This window comes from Epinephelus moara, chromosome 9 (genome assembly GCF_006386435.1).
Source record: "Epinephelus moara isolate mb chromosome 9, YSFRI_EMoa_1.0, whole genome shotgun sequence".
Classification (NCBI taxonomy): domain Eukaryota; kingdom Metazoa; phylum Chordata; class Actinopteri; order Perciformes; family Serranidae; genus Epinephelus; species Epinephelus moara.
The window spans coordinates 28007253-28020908 of NC_065514.1; the positions used below are offsets into that span (position 1 = coordinate 28007253).

At 39.8% G+C, this 13656-nt stretch overlaps 1 protein-coding gene across 1 annotated transcript in view; it reads right to left on the reverse strand.

Annotated features, from left to right (window-relative positions):
- lamc3 (laminin, gamma 3) overlaps nt 1–13656 on the reverse strand; it is a 160209-nt gene that overhangs the window by 77329 nt on the left and 69224 nt on the right. Inside the window, exons 5-7 of the mRNA XM_050053336.1 lie at nt 8307–8495; nt 7129–7246; nt 628–726 (exon numbers count right to left, since the gene is read on the reverse strand). Of these exons, the coding sequence (XP_049909293.1) occupies nt 628–726; nt 7129–7246; nt 8307–8495 (406 nt within the window). The remainder of the gene's footprint in view (nt 1–627; nt 727–7128; nt 7247–8306; nt 8496–13656) is intronic.

A 13656-nucleotide genomic window follows, 5' to 3' on the forward strand; every position in this document is an offset into this window, starting at 1 on the left:
CTGGCATATGGGTGGGACAGGAACACCGCTAAAAATCAGCCACTAGACTAGTCACATTACACAGGAGAGGGGCCTGCTCAACGAGCCGTGAAATCAGCAAAAAAAGTCAACAAACAGGGAGCACAGAATTATTCAATAGTCTGAGACCTGGGGCTGTGTGTATTGCTAATGTCACAGTGAGTTTATCTGTTTGATCCTGTGTCCCAGAGGAACAAGATAGAAACAGACAGGGAGAAGCTGCAGAGACTGGGTTATTGACATGTTGTAACAGTCAGGTTCACTGTCAGAGTAGTCAAAATGACAGATAGCCCCAAAACTTGGAGCAATTTTTAGACAAATTATTCTTAAAGCTTTAGAATTCTGGTGCAGAGGATGTGCTGACCTGTCTGCTGGATGTAATGCACTCATATTGTATGACAAACAAGTATTATCATTACCAACATATCTAGGAATGATAACATAAATGTTTTGTCCTTAAAATCAAGACATTAAAGATCAGCCACTATCCAAAAAATACTATTTCCTGTACATAAATTGATGAATGGTGTGCTTCAGTTGCTCCATTGTGGAGGACTACAACAGTTGCCTCGGTAACCACTAGTCGCGTGCGCAAATACGTGAACACACCTGTCACAGCTCTGTCCTTCGACGTTTGGCTTACAGTGACAACGTCCATCCAGAGGAGAGCAGTCATCCACACTTCCGCTGGGGTCACACTCACACTGCCTATAGATGACAAATGATGTGAAGAAAGATTTGAGTCCCCTGCAAATAACGGACACGTGTGTGGGAGAGAACACATTGCTGAGAAAGAAGGAGCAAGGATTTTAAAGATGAGGACAATGTAATAACTTCCCTGATGTCCATTCTCTATTCGCTTGCCCCCTTTCACATCCCAGATGGTCTAATACACAAAAGCTACCATGGAAACAGTGGGGTGTCTTGCTCAAGGACGCCTCAACAACAGGGATACTTGTCTTAGGCCTTGAACCCGGGCCTTACGTAATAACTTGTCGACCCTGTGAATGTTTTTTTGGAAGCACCACTCTCATTCAGACAGCACAAGAAGTGTCCTTGCCACACACCATCAAAAGTGAGATGCTTGATTTAGTGCACAACCTATTACTGAACTTAAAAGGCTGCGTAAACAACACTGATAAAAGTAAGCGAGGTGTGTGGGTCAGCAGTGATTTGAAGAATGTCAAAATGTGTTTGATCACCTTCATTGATTGATCACTTCTGCTTGAAACTGTAACGCAGGATCTATTTTTTTTAATGAGGTGCTATTACAAATAATTCAATTATCCCAAGGCAAAACGTCTCTACTTGTTTCTGCTCCACTGGTCTGAGTAATTCACACCTCAACTCAACAGCCTGATTTTGCTGCATGAATGACAGTGTGTGTGTGTCTACACACATGTTGGCATGTGTTCATGCAAATGTGTATTAATAGAATTTTGTCTGAGAACAATCCAAATTAAGGGTCAAGTCTAATAGTGTTGTCCACTTCTGATTTATGAATTTGTTATTTCCAAAACTTGTGATATTCAATAAAGGAAATGAGTTTCAAGGGTTGTTAATCATTAATGGTTTTCAATAAAGCCTCCTTTATCTTGAGCCTTACTTTAAACCTACATTAACTGCTGCTGTTTGTGGGCAGCAGAAACAAGCTGTAAACACAACACTGGCCTATTTTAACTTCTTCAGTTGATATGGCAAACATGTTAGCAAGCAGTTCCCTTTGCATCTTCCAGATATGGAGCAGCATTAGCATTCTTAATATGTTTTTTTTTTCTAATGTAAGTCCAATATCTAACCCCATTTTAGCTCTAATTTGGTCTCCACCAGCTCCGTAGAAAAATATCTGGCTCTTTATCTTAAGCTAAAATCTTCTTTGGCTACTTAATGTTCCATTATACTCGCCAAGTAGTCACTAACTTGGTCTGTCTGTTGTTTGGTGCTGAACAGGAAGCATAAAATGGTTTTCTTCAGGCTTATTTTTTCCAGAAACAGATGAGAGCCGTCAGAGTGAACCTAAACAGTAGAGCTTAGGGAACCTGCAGAGTTGCTGCACTGTCATTTGAACTATTGTTCATACAAAGATATTGATTGTAGCAGCTTTAAAGGAGCTTTATATGACATTCAGAGTATTAACATAGCAGCATACAACTATATAGATATAGTGGAGTAATGACATCCTGTGCAGAGAATGAAGTCATGCTCCCACTGTGTGTAATCTGAGAGTCCTGTTCTTTGTTGTGTTAGCCAGCGCATGTAAATTCCCTGTGCATCCCACTGGCAATCTGATCACTGCCACTCAGTGGTTATCGCTGATATCAGGATAACATCGTTGTGGAACTATACCCAGCAAGCATTTTTTGGTTTAAAAAACGTCTAATAGCCGTCTACATGAAGACCTGACGTCTAGGCTAAATCACGACTGAATTTGTGCTGTCAGTGAAAATTTGGTAGACGTCTAACCATAGCCAAAGTGTAGACGTCATCAACTATACGGCTATGTAGAGACCATGTCCAAAAAATGGAGATAAACATATTTTAGTTACTGTTGACTCTCCATACGTGATTGAATATCATACCGCACGCCATCTGCAATGGCGAAAATAACATTTAATGAATTTCAAAATTAAATCGGCTTGATTTGGGTTATATGTAGCTAGACTGAATCGGAGCTAAATATAGCCAATACGTTTAAATCACGACTATTGCTTGCTGGGTAGCATCTTCCCTCCAGTTTCTTCCTGGTTTACACTATTAACTTTGTCTGTACTGTTGCTGTTGTTAGCATTGTTCATGCTGTTAGCACTGTTAGCTGCTAGCCTAACCATTAGCTACTAGCTGCAGTTATCGCTGATATCTGGACAATATCATTGCGTAAGTGTAGCGCCTAACCTCCAGTTCCCCCCTGCTTAACACCGTTTGTTCTGGTGCACGGTTGCTGTTATTAGCACTGTTTGTGCAGTTAGCACCATTAGCTACTAGCCTAACTGTTAGCTGCTGGCTGCGGTTATTGCAGATATCAGAACAGCGTTGTTGTGGAAGTGTAGTGGCTACTCTCCAGTTTCAGACAACCTCTGAATCTTAGATATGCTCTGAATATCTTTTAGAGCTACTTTAAAGTCACAAGAATAAATATTCAAGTTGTCAAAATCTAAACCTGAATTTCTCATGGTAGTTAACTGCCTGTTGTCACAGTGTTCACAGTTAGATGTTAAACAACAATGTTAACACCAAACAGTCATTGATATTCGATTCAACACCATCACAACTTAGCATTCCCTCAGCAGGTAGAGGGGGTCAGGGAGAGCCAGGATAGACTTGTTATGAATATGAATACTAGAACATACTTCTCCTACACACGCACACACATATGCACCATCATATACTGCATACTTAGCAGGAGAGCGCTCAGGTCAGAGAAAGTTGGAATGTGCTTCTCATCATCAAAATGTATGTAGCTGGTCAATGCATCTTCAATCTACAACAAAGGATGTTTAAAAAAAAGTGTGTGAGTGTGCAAACCTTCAAAAGTAAATCAATCTCAAATCTTAGAGATAAAAGCAACTCTGTGTATCTTAAAATCAATTAAACCCGCTGAGCTTATTCTTGTGGCAAACTGAAATCAGAGCTAAGTACAAACGTAGTAAAACAATACTTCAATGGATGCATTCATTATGTTCTTATTTGGTGCTCCATCCCAATTATAACGGAGAACAATTGTAATCAGCCATCAATCTAACAGATCCTTTTCCAATCAGAGATCAGTTTGTCTCTGCAAGAAAACACCAAACAAAATCTCTTAACATAAATAAACAGAAGGATTTATTGAATACACACTAAATAATTCAATGTCATGATTAAAGCAAAACACTAATTAGCTAGTATTACTGCATTGAATTATGAATGATCTATAATTGCCTATTAATAAATAGTCTGTGACAGTAAAACAGGATTATGGATGTTTTGGTTCATGAACCAGATTAACATGGGGCAATGTTATGCAAAACTAAACAACACTAACCTTTCCTAACTAAAGCATTATGCATTCAACGGTCTTTAGAAGAGAGCAGGGACGTTTTTGAGGCTAAGTTTGTCCTTGGGGTTGGCTGCGGCTGAAGCTGTTCTCTGAAGTTTCTGAAGGCAGTGAGGCTGGATCCGGTCACCATAGTAACAGATGGAGGAGACCGCATGGTCTCTGGCTTGGTTCTTCAAACACCAGGTCTTTTTCTCTTGGTCAAGACGGCTGGCCGACCAACCAAAACACTGACCATGTGTGGGGAATTTCATATTTTCTGGGCTTGGGTCACCATGAGGCTGGATATTTACAATGTTTCCCTTTCCAATTCGACTGGAAAGGGAAACATTGCCTTGTTGAAAGGTAGATTCTTGATATTGGATGAGATAAAGAAGAATTGAATCAATCAGGCCACAAGGTTGATCTTATTTCAGGCTCTTTATTTATTGTGTTGGTCAGACACAAGATGAACAGAAGTACACCTGCAGTCTGCACTGTGAGAAATGCAGACCCCACGTTAAGTAGTACAATTCATGGAAATTACACATTACAAGATCATGTATAATGTCTTGGTTCCAGGTGAAAAACAAGTTCAAGTGTTAAATCACATGGTTTGGCTTCTCTCTGCCTCAACTCACATATCTGTAACAGGACCCAGGGTTCATTACTTCTTTGCTGGCCTCCCTCTAGCTAACCAAAGGAACCTGCTGGACCTCTATTCGTCAAGGAGAGTGCTCCCAAGCAACAAAGTTACACAAACCTAAAAAACGGTATATAAATGGTATAAACTAATCCCTCCAGGATTTCATAGGCTGATTTGCCTGATTTCATGGCAGCTTTTCTCAAAAATCACAATGAATGTTGAGATGTGTATCGGCGTTGTTTTACAATGAGTTAGAATCTATTTGTGATGGTAGCGGGGTGGCTGATCGTCGCCAGTAAGCTGTTGATGCTGTGTGATGCAGTGCTGGAGAATCATCCCTGTTAGAGGCTCTCCTCCTACTTTCCCTGCCTGGTTAGCACGAGCTAGTGCACACATGCACACTTGGATCACATGTGATCTCATCACTTTTCTTCATATTTTTGAATTGGCTTCACTCTGCCGTGCAATTCTACTATGAAATGAGATATTTTAAGAGATGAATTTGTGTTAACTGTTGTGATCGCAACATTGCAGAATCCTGAAAGGACTGATAAAAAGATTTACATGAAATGATATGATATGAATACAAGAGCATATGGAATATGATTACCTGATATTATCATTACAAAGACCCACCATCCACTTGTGCTCCAATCATTTATGACGCACTCCTTAAACCTGCAATGGCTAACTTCTGGCTACAGTTTCTTACCCTTCTTACACACCAACCACGTTTCGAGTCATGTGTCAGGCAGCTTGATCACTCCATGTCCAGTATTCACTTTTTGTTAGTGGTGTTTTGGTTGCCACCAACTCTTGAGGGAAATATCTGGCTCTTTAGCCACCAAATGCTCAAGAATGTTCGCCAGGTAGTAGGGCTGGGCGATATGACCAAAATCTCATATCCTGATATAGGTCATTTCATATCCCGATAACGATACCTATCCCGATATAGCACATTTTAATGCAATGAATAAAAAGTTGTGTTATGTCCTAAAGCACAAACATGGCCACACCCCCACACACCTCTGTATGTACAGGCTGTACTCCAAATGATGAAAAATATTGCCGTAAAAAGTGTAATTGGCGTCACAACGATATAAACAACAGAGCAAAATATGAAACGATAGATATTTTTCTCTCATCACACGATATATATCGTCACATCGCACAGCCCTACCAGGTAGTCAGGCTGGGTATCAATTCTCAATACCTTTGAGGTATCGATCAAAATAACCCAATACTAAGTGGAACTGAAACTCCTCCAGTCAAGCATTCAATCTTTTTTGAACCCACATCTAGGAAAACATGAATATTTGTATGGTTTTGCTTGCAGCAAATCACCGGAGGTGTTCTTTGATTTTATGCAACATGTGATTGGCCGACTACTGCTGCAGCTACAACCCACACAGTCTGTGGTGTGGTTAGGTCTTGCACGGTGTAACGGAATTGACAGTTCAGCGTGGTGAGATGCTGAAAAACGTTGGCAAGTACGGCTATACTACATGCCTGTGGCGTCCGCTGGCATTTATGTAGGCCTAAGTGAATGTGTCAATTCACTTGATGGGCATCGAACAAAGTAGAAAAAAATGAAGGTATCAAATGAAGTACTCTATTGGTATTGCTACTACTTTATTAAGAGTACTGGTATCGGTACTGATATCGTAATTTTTTAAACAATACCCAGCCCTTCCAGGTAGTTGCTATTTTTATCTGACATTTGGATCTGGTTTTGTGTGATCCAAGACTTAACTAATGTAATACTGCTTCATGAAATGCAGACAAACATTTCATGTTGGAACCATGAAGCCATGATTGATCAGATTGTGATAAACATCAACACTGTCCTACTGCCATCAGATAATATGCATAAAATGGACATGATTGATAGTAAAGATATAATAGCATTGATTAAACAGTTGAATATATGTGTATAAAGCATAAAGACCACAAGGGGTAGAAGGCAGTGACACGTTGGAATGACTATGATTGAAATATTTGTTGAAATCTTGATTAAACTGAGTGTTGATTTTCTTTTTTCCCCCAACTTCATATTTCCATGTGGAAAATTACAGCGCTCTGGGTTGACTTGCTTTTTAGAATGGCTGTTAGCAGTACGGTACTGTACAGCACACCCTGGTACTAGCTGATAAGAAGGTCACTAATTCACAGTGGTGTCACATAGAGAAATGAGAATCCTCTTGTTTACGGCTGCTTTGTAGTTTGATAAATTCAGGCTTGGGGAAGTGAGATGGTATAACTGCAAAAGAGGGAAGATTTATGAAACAAAGTCTGTGTCTGTGGTACCTGTTTATTTCTTTTAACCCCTTCTCTCTTTTACAGGCATATGTTTTTACCATTTATTTAACTATCCTTTCAATATTTGCATTGTTTTTGTGACTTTCATGCGTCAATATGTCTGTGCGTCTGTGTTTACGACTGTGTTGCTCACCTGCAGCCACCAGGGCCGAGCGAGTGAAAGCCAGCCCGACATGTGTCACACTTCTCCCCTGTCACGCCAACTCGACACGCACACCTTCCTTCTACATCACACTGCAGACTCACTGAACCTGGGAGGGACAGCAGATGGATCAGTGGGGGAAAAAACAAAACAACAACGACAAAAAAAAATAACAGAATGAAAAAGGTACAGAGAGAAAGAGGACAAAAGGGAAACATTTAGAAATATTTCCAAGAAAATGGGGGGAACAAAACTTCAGAATCCATAAATTTCATTGGTGAATTACATGAATTGGATCAATATATCATTAACAATTTGTCATGTCAGGGATAACTGAATACCCGTTATTGAATTCTGTTCAAAGCCCCCCCAAGGATAAGCTTGAAAGAGCAGGATATAACCTTGCAACCACACTGTAGCTGACATACTGTAGCTGCAGTTAATGGTGAAAAAAGACCAGCTGGGGTGAAGCAGACATGAGAGAAAAGGAAGCCTGATGGAGTCTGCTATAACCTTTCATCAATATAATGGACTCCAACAACTCTGCAATCACCTTACACTATCTAGGAAATGTAGAGGAAAAGATTGCTGATGTATATGTTCATTTCATCCTCTGGCTCTCTCTCTTTACCCCGATGATGGTATAATTAAGAGCCCAAACATTTAATGTCTCTCCACCCTAAAATTAGACTGTGTTTAATGAGTCTCTTCATTGATAACGTTCAGTGAGTCGACCGGATCGATTTACAACAGCAGGGCTGAGTGAAGTCATGGATTTCTTTAATGGTCATTTGGGAAGCTGAGGCACGGGTAAATCTGATATGATGTGCAAGACATGAGATGAACAAGATTCTATGAATTATGTACCAGAAAAGACTCCACTCTTAGGCAAGTTGAGTAGTCGATGAGTTAGAGTAATGTAATATTACTAATGATTTAAAAACATTTGCAAAAAAATTGCAAAAATTAATCCCATGAGTCCTCTTTCTCTGTAGCTAAATCTCACTTATGGCGCCTTATTGTGCCAACACAGCTTTCCAATTTGAACATAACTAAATTTTCTCATGCCAGGGAAAACAAAAACAGTGAGCAATGATATTTGCATGGATTACAATTAGGGGTTTTAAGTTCTTATCAAAACAATTACGGGCTTTGTATCTGCAGTTTACCATTAATATTGCAGTTGCAAGGTAGGCAGGGCTCTTCAGCAGATTTCCTGTAGTGGTTCTCTCTGCAGCGCTCACAATGGGGCCCATCCGTGTTGTCTCTGCAGCTCAGGCAGCGCCCCCCACTGCCGGTGCTTCGGTACTGCTCCATGTCAAACACGCACTCGTCTGACCTCCCACTGCAGTTACACTCTGCGGGCGAGGGAAAGAAAGCAAGAAAGAGAAAGAGCAAGAGGTCAAGTGAGGAGAGACGTGAAGAACGAGGAAAGAGCAGTCACAGGGGAATGAGTGGGCAGAGGAGGCAACAAGGTAAAAAGAGAGAGGACATAAATAGACGGAGGAGAGAGACAGAGGGAGGGTATATGTGTGAGAGATTATGTGTTCTGGGATTGGATCATAATTTAGAGGCTCGCTGCTAATCTCATTTCACACAGGCCTAATGAGGAGCCAATCGGCTGTCAGGGGGCACTTAGATAACAGTAATTCATGTTTATACAAGAGCAAATTACTCAGCTGATAACACACCATCACAGCTCTCATACCCCTCACATCAAATCCCTCCTTAGTTTACCAGTTACCCTGAGGGGGGATTTAGGTGAAATTGCCCATTTTATTATGAATCAAGCTCTCTGTTGTGCTGGCAATAACCATATGATTATTCCTTCCTGTTAATCAGGAGTCTCAGCAGTGTTCACCTTATTTCAAAGATAAAAAATGATCACCAGTTGCTTCAAAACCCAACACGTAACAAACTTGGGATCGGTGAATAAAAACTTTTAATTTTTTAAAAAGATTAAAAGAGAGCTCTCGGTTTCATTTGGGTCTAACTAATGTTACATTCATGAAATCATCAGTATTATCAGTAAATGAGACTTCATCATTGCTGTTTAAACTTGCAATCATTCTTTTTTGTCTACTTAGGCTCAGCATAACAAGCTAAAAAGACACCATTGACATTTTATCACCTCAGAAAGTTGATACAGCTAACATGTTAGCAAAAGGTTAGTAAACACGTCCAGCCTACAAGAAGCAACATTCATTGGGGTTGTGATTCTGACTACCTGACAATAACCCAATATTAACTCTCCTTCTAGCTCTGTTTGGTCCTCACCATCCTCTGAGGGAAATATCTGGCTCTTTAGATGCTAAATGCTCCTCTATGTTCACCAGCTACACACTAACTTTGTCTGTTGGAGGTTAGCCTCTACCAAAAGAGAAGACATACCTACTGTAATAGGAACAAGAAATGTTCCTCCCAGTAAATCTAAAGTAGCCTAATTAAACTTTATTTGACTTTAACTTCTGCACCATTTCGTTTAATGTCTATGTCTTTGATTCTCTCTAATGTGTGTTTTATCTTTTATACATTTTACATAGAACCATCTGGGTTTCATTTAGAGTTGGGGTGTGTGAAACCCACATCTTCACAGTGAGGACAGGACCTGTTAAGTTTCAGTCAGTTTAGCTTTTGTCAGTCACCAGAGCTAAGCTAAGCTGTGCATTGTGAGTAAATATTGTATTCCTAAGCTTTATAAACACACATTTGCATATATACGTGCAGAATCTGTAGGCAACAGGACACCATTTTGATATCAGAGGCAGTCTAATTTCCATTTGTAGACTGAGTTGTATTGATCAATCACATTTGACCGCCGAATAAACAGCAGCGTGGAGAGGCGGAATGTATTGGCTAAAATGCAAGCTTGGAACCCATGGCCTATCGTCTGACCACGATTTATCTTTGTATTCGCTTTCTTAAAAATAAGTATCTGTATTCATATGCAGATATCTCTTTATGAAGATTAGCCGAAATAGGATGTCTTGGCCCACGAATTCACTTGCTACACAAGTTCTTCCAAAATACTGGCTGTTGCCACCAGAGGCTTATCATAGTTAGACCAGTAGCTGTAATGTGCCAAGATAAGATAAGATAAGATACACCTTTATTGATCCCACAATTGAGAAATTCCAGTGTTACAGCAGTCAGGGGGGAAGAGTCAAACTAAAGATTTCAATATTTAAAAACTTAAAAAACTAGGCATGCAGAAAAAAGTACAAAAGATACAAGAAACAGCAATAAATAATAACAATAATAATAATGAGCAGTGGATAAAAAAAGTGAGCAATGGATTAAAGTGAACATATTTAGTGCAAGTGAATACTGAATGTGCAAATATTACTGAATGTGCAAATAAAAAAAAAAGATTGTGTAAGTCCAAATTGTGGACTGGCTGCTTGTGAAACTGCAATGTTTCATCTTCTGTTCCTAGATGTGGTAAAATGAGATTAAACTTGTAGCTGTGGATGGTTTAAAGCCACCTTTGATGGTGCTGTGAGTCAAAAAAGTTATGTAAGAAATTACTTTGTTACCTAACTACAATTTTCCAATGGGATGTATTAGTAATTAATTCGTTTTCAAGTAACATATCCAACACTGTATACAGCAGGTTTATCTGGGCTTTTTCACTGAAACAGCTGCCTTGTGTGTGTGAAAACAGCCACTGATGAGAGTGGCAAGACTGATCCCTAATATTAAAGATGTCACTGTAAAACCAAAACAATGAGCTGATAGATGGTAAAACAACTCACAGAGCAGAGGGGAACTGCTGAGTTGGGTGATAATTCTCTGTAGGTTCTTTACTACAAGCTACTACTATGGGAATTCCAACCCAATCAAAATAATAAATGCTAGCATTAAACATTTCTGCAAACCACGGACATGTAACATTTATAATTATGCAGCGGATATGCTGAAGCTTTATGTTTCAACAATGCTGTAGTTAGCATGTGGTTACATGTAGTGTAAGCACAAAACCTTTTTGGTTATGGCTGGGAAAAGATGGTATTTTTGCTTAAAACACCTGCTTTTGGTGTCACAAATGCTGCTGGATGTTCTGTGAGGTCTTCGGTGTTGAGGTATTTGTCTTGAAGATGTGTCATGGCAGCTGTCTCACCATCCACCATCCCCTTCACCTCCTGCTTACAAAGCCAGCTCATAAACATGTAATCAGATCTATGTCTGTCACTGATATCATGTGAATGAAATGTACACAGGTAACATGTGTGGTTTGCAGAAATGTACAATGCCAACATTTCTTCTGGCGACGAGGCTGGGAATTTGACCCATTGTTAAAATAAAAATATTGACTGGTGCAGCTTTAAGCATCCATCCTGAAATTCTAATTCTGATGGATGGAAGAAATGATACCGTAGGAGCCTTTGCACAGCTCGGAGTGGCCTTTTAAACACAACATGCATCTCTGAGTAATGCTGAGTCCCTTGTTATCACATTTACAGTCCCTCTGCTCACGGGGCAACAGAATCTGACAAAAACTGACACTCCACATCGAGAGTCGCTGCAGCATGACTCAGTTCTGATTGGCACTGGTGGGCAACTAGAGCACAAATACTACCAGCTGGCTCTACCTGTCAGCTCCCATCCACTCTGTCTTTATATTGCCAGCTAGTGGTGCAGCCACTACTGTTAGGACTAACTGATAGCAAGGTGGCATTTCTTTCAACAGCCTGAGCCTCTTATTGCATTTCCTTCAGTCTTACATATTCACGTTGACTCAGACGTAAGATTTGATGTTCCCCATGATGTTATCATGGATGAACGTTGTTACTCCCAGGCTATCCTCAAAAAGTTAACAATTATTTCAAAATGATGTTTTACTCACATATCTTCAAGACTATCAATAGGTTTTGTCAAAAGTTACTTAATTTGTGAACTGAAGCGAGGAAAATGAGTTTGTGTAATTATGGTCCTTCATCCTGAAATGAGCTTCAGGGCAAACTGAACATCTGGCTTCCCATCCCTCTCAGCAAGTTCAAAAGTATATTTGCTAATGTTTTAATTACTTGCTGCTCCTGTTTCAGTTATTATTAAGCTTTTGTTGTTACTGTTTTTAATTGGTTATTTGGTATCTGCAATGAAAATAGGAACATGACTGAAATTAGTTTGGATCATTTCCAACTGTTTGTTGACTCTGTCTTTTATCATGTTGAACATTATCATGTTGAACATTAGCAGCAGAACAAATATCAGTGTTGATGCCATATTGGCCTTGTCAACCTCTTATCTTGACTGAAAAGACATCAAACCATTAAACACACTATAATAAGCATGTTAAAATGCATATTTTCCATTTAGGTAAAGGAGTGAACAATTAGTGTAGCACAACAGTTTAAAGGTGGTGTATGTGGGATGAATTTTGCCATTAGCAGTGCACACAGCAAGGCAGAGGGAAACTGAGACACTCAAAGCTGTTTTTCGACGGATGCAGCACAAAGACCTGTATGCAGCTTTACACGGCCCGTGTTTGGCCATCTTGACCGCATTTAGGTCTCCCCGCCCACAACCACCTCTTTAATGTGCTTCCCTCGATCCTGTCCTGGAGACCACACAGCCTGTGCATCACTGCCACTGTGGAGGCTCCACACAAGTAAGGAGGCACACTTAGCTCCACACTCAGTATGAACACAATAGTGCACAAAGGACTTTTTCTAGTGATTGATGGAGCCACCTCCTCAAACACTATGCCTCACACATTTTTGGGATGAGAAATCTGCAGGATTACAACAGAAAGACTTTTGAATACAACACCATGGGGTGACGGCCTGCAGCCTCCTCAGCTACAAATTCTATTTTTCTCAATTACATAGACACAGGAATATGTGGTAGTTGCATTTCTTGCTAAGGTGAACAAGTAAAGAAACTGAAATATGACTTTAGTTCATGGCTTCACGTAAGGTCTGGTAGAGTTTAAGTTTGATATGTATGTACGGTTGCTGTCTCCTAGGAGCTATGTTTATATACTGCTTATTTGCAAAGGTGGCACTTCCTCAACTTGAAATATTGTTGACACAAGACATAATGCAGATAAGATAAGATTATATTTGGCAAAAGAAAGTAGTAGTATTTGTACTGTAATTTATGGGAGGTAGGTTTGATGTTAATGGTGACAACCTGTGAAAGCCGTCTGGTATGAGTCACTTTACTTGTTTCATACAAAGGGCTGGGTATCATTTAAGAAATATCAGTACCCTTAAAGTGATGGTGATACCAATGAAGTACTTTATTTGATACCTTTTTTTCTGCTTTATTCAATACCCATCATGTGAATGGAAGCATTTAGTTAACTACTTTAATTATTTTATTACTTTGAAACGTTTTGGTGGTATTTCAGCATGCTGAACTGCCAACTCCGTCATATACACCACACTTGGCTTTATCAGACCACAAAATGTATGGGTCGCAGTTGCTGCGGCAGTGGGCCAATTACATGTTAAATTAAAGTAACGACTGTGGTGACTGTCTGCGAGCAAACCCTACAAATAGTCATTTGTAGAA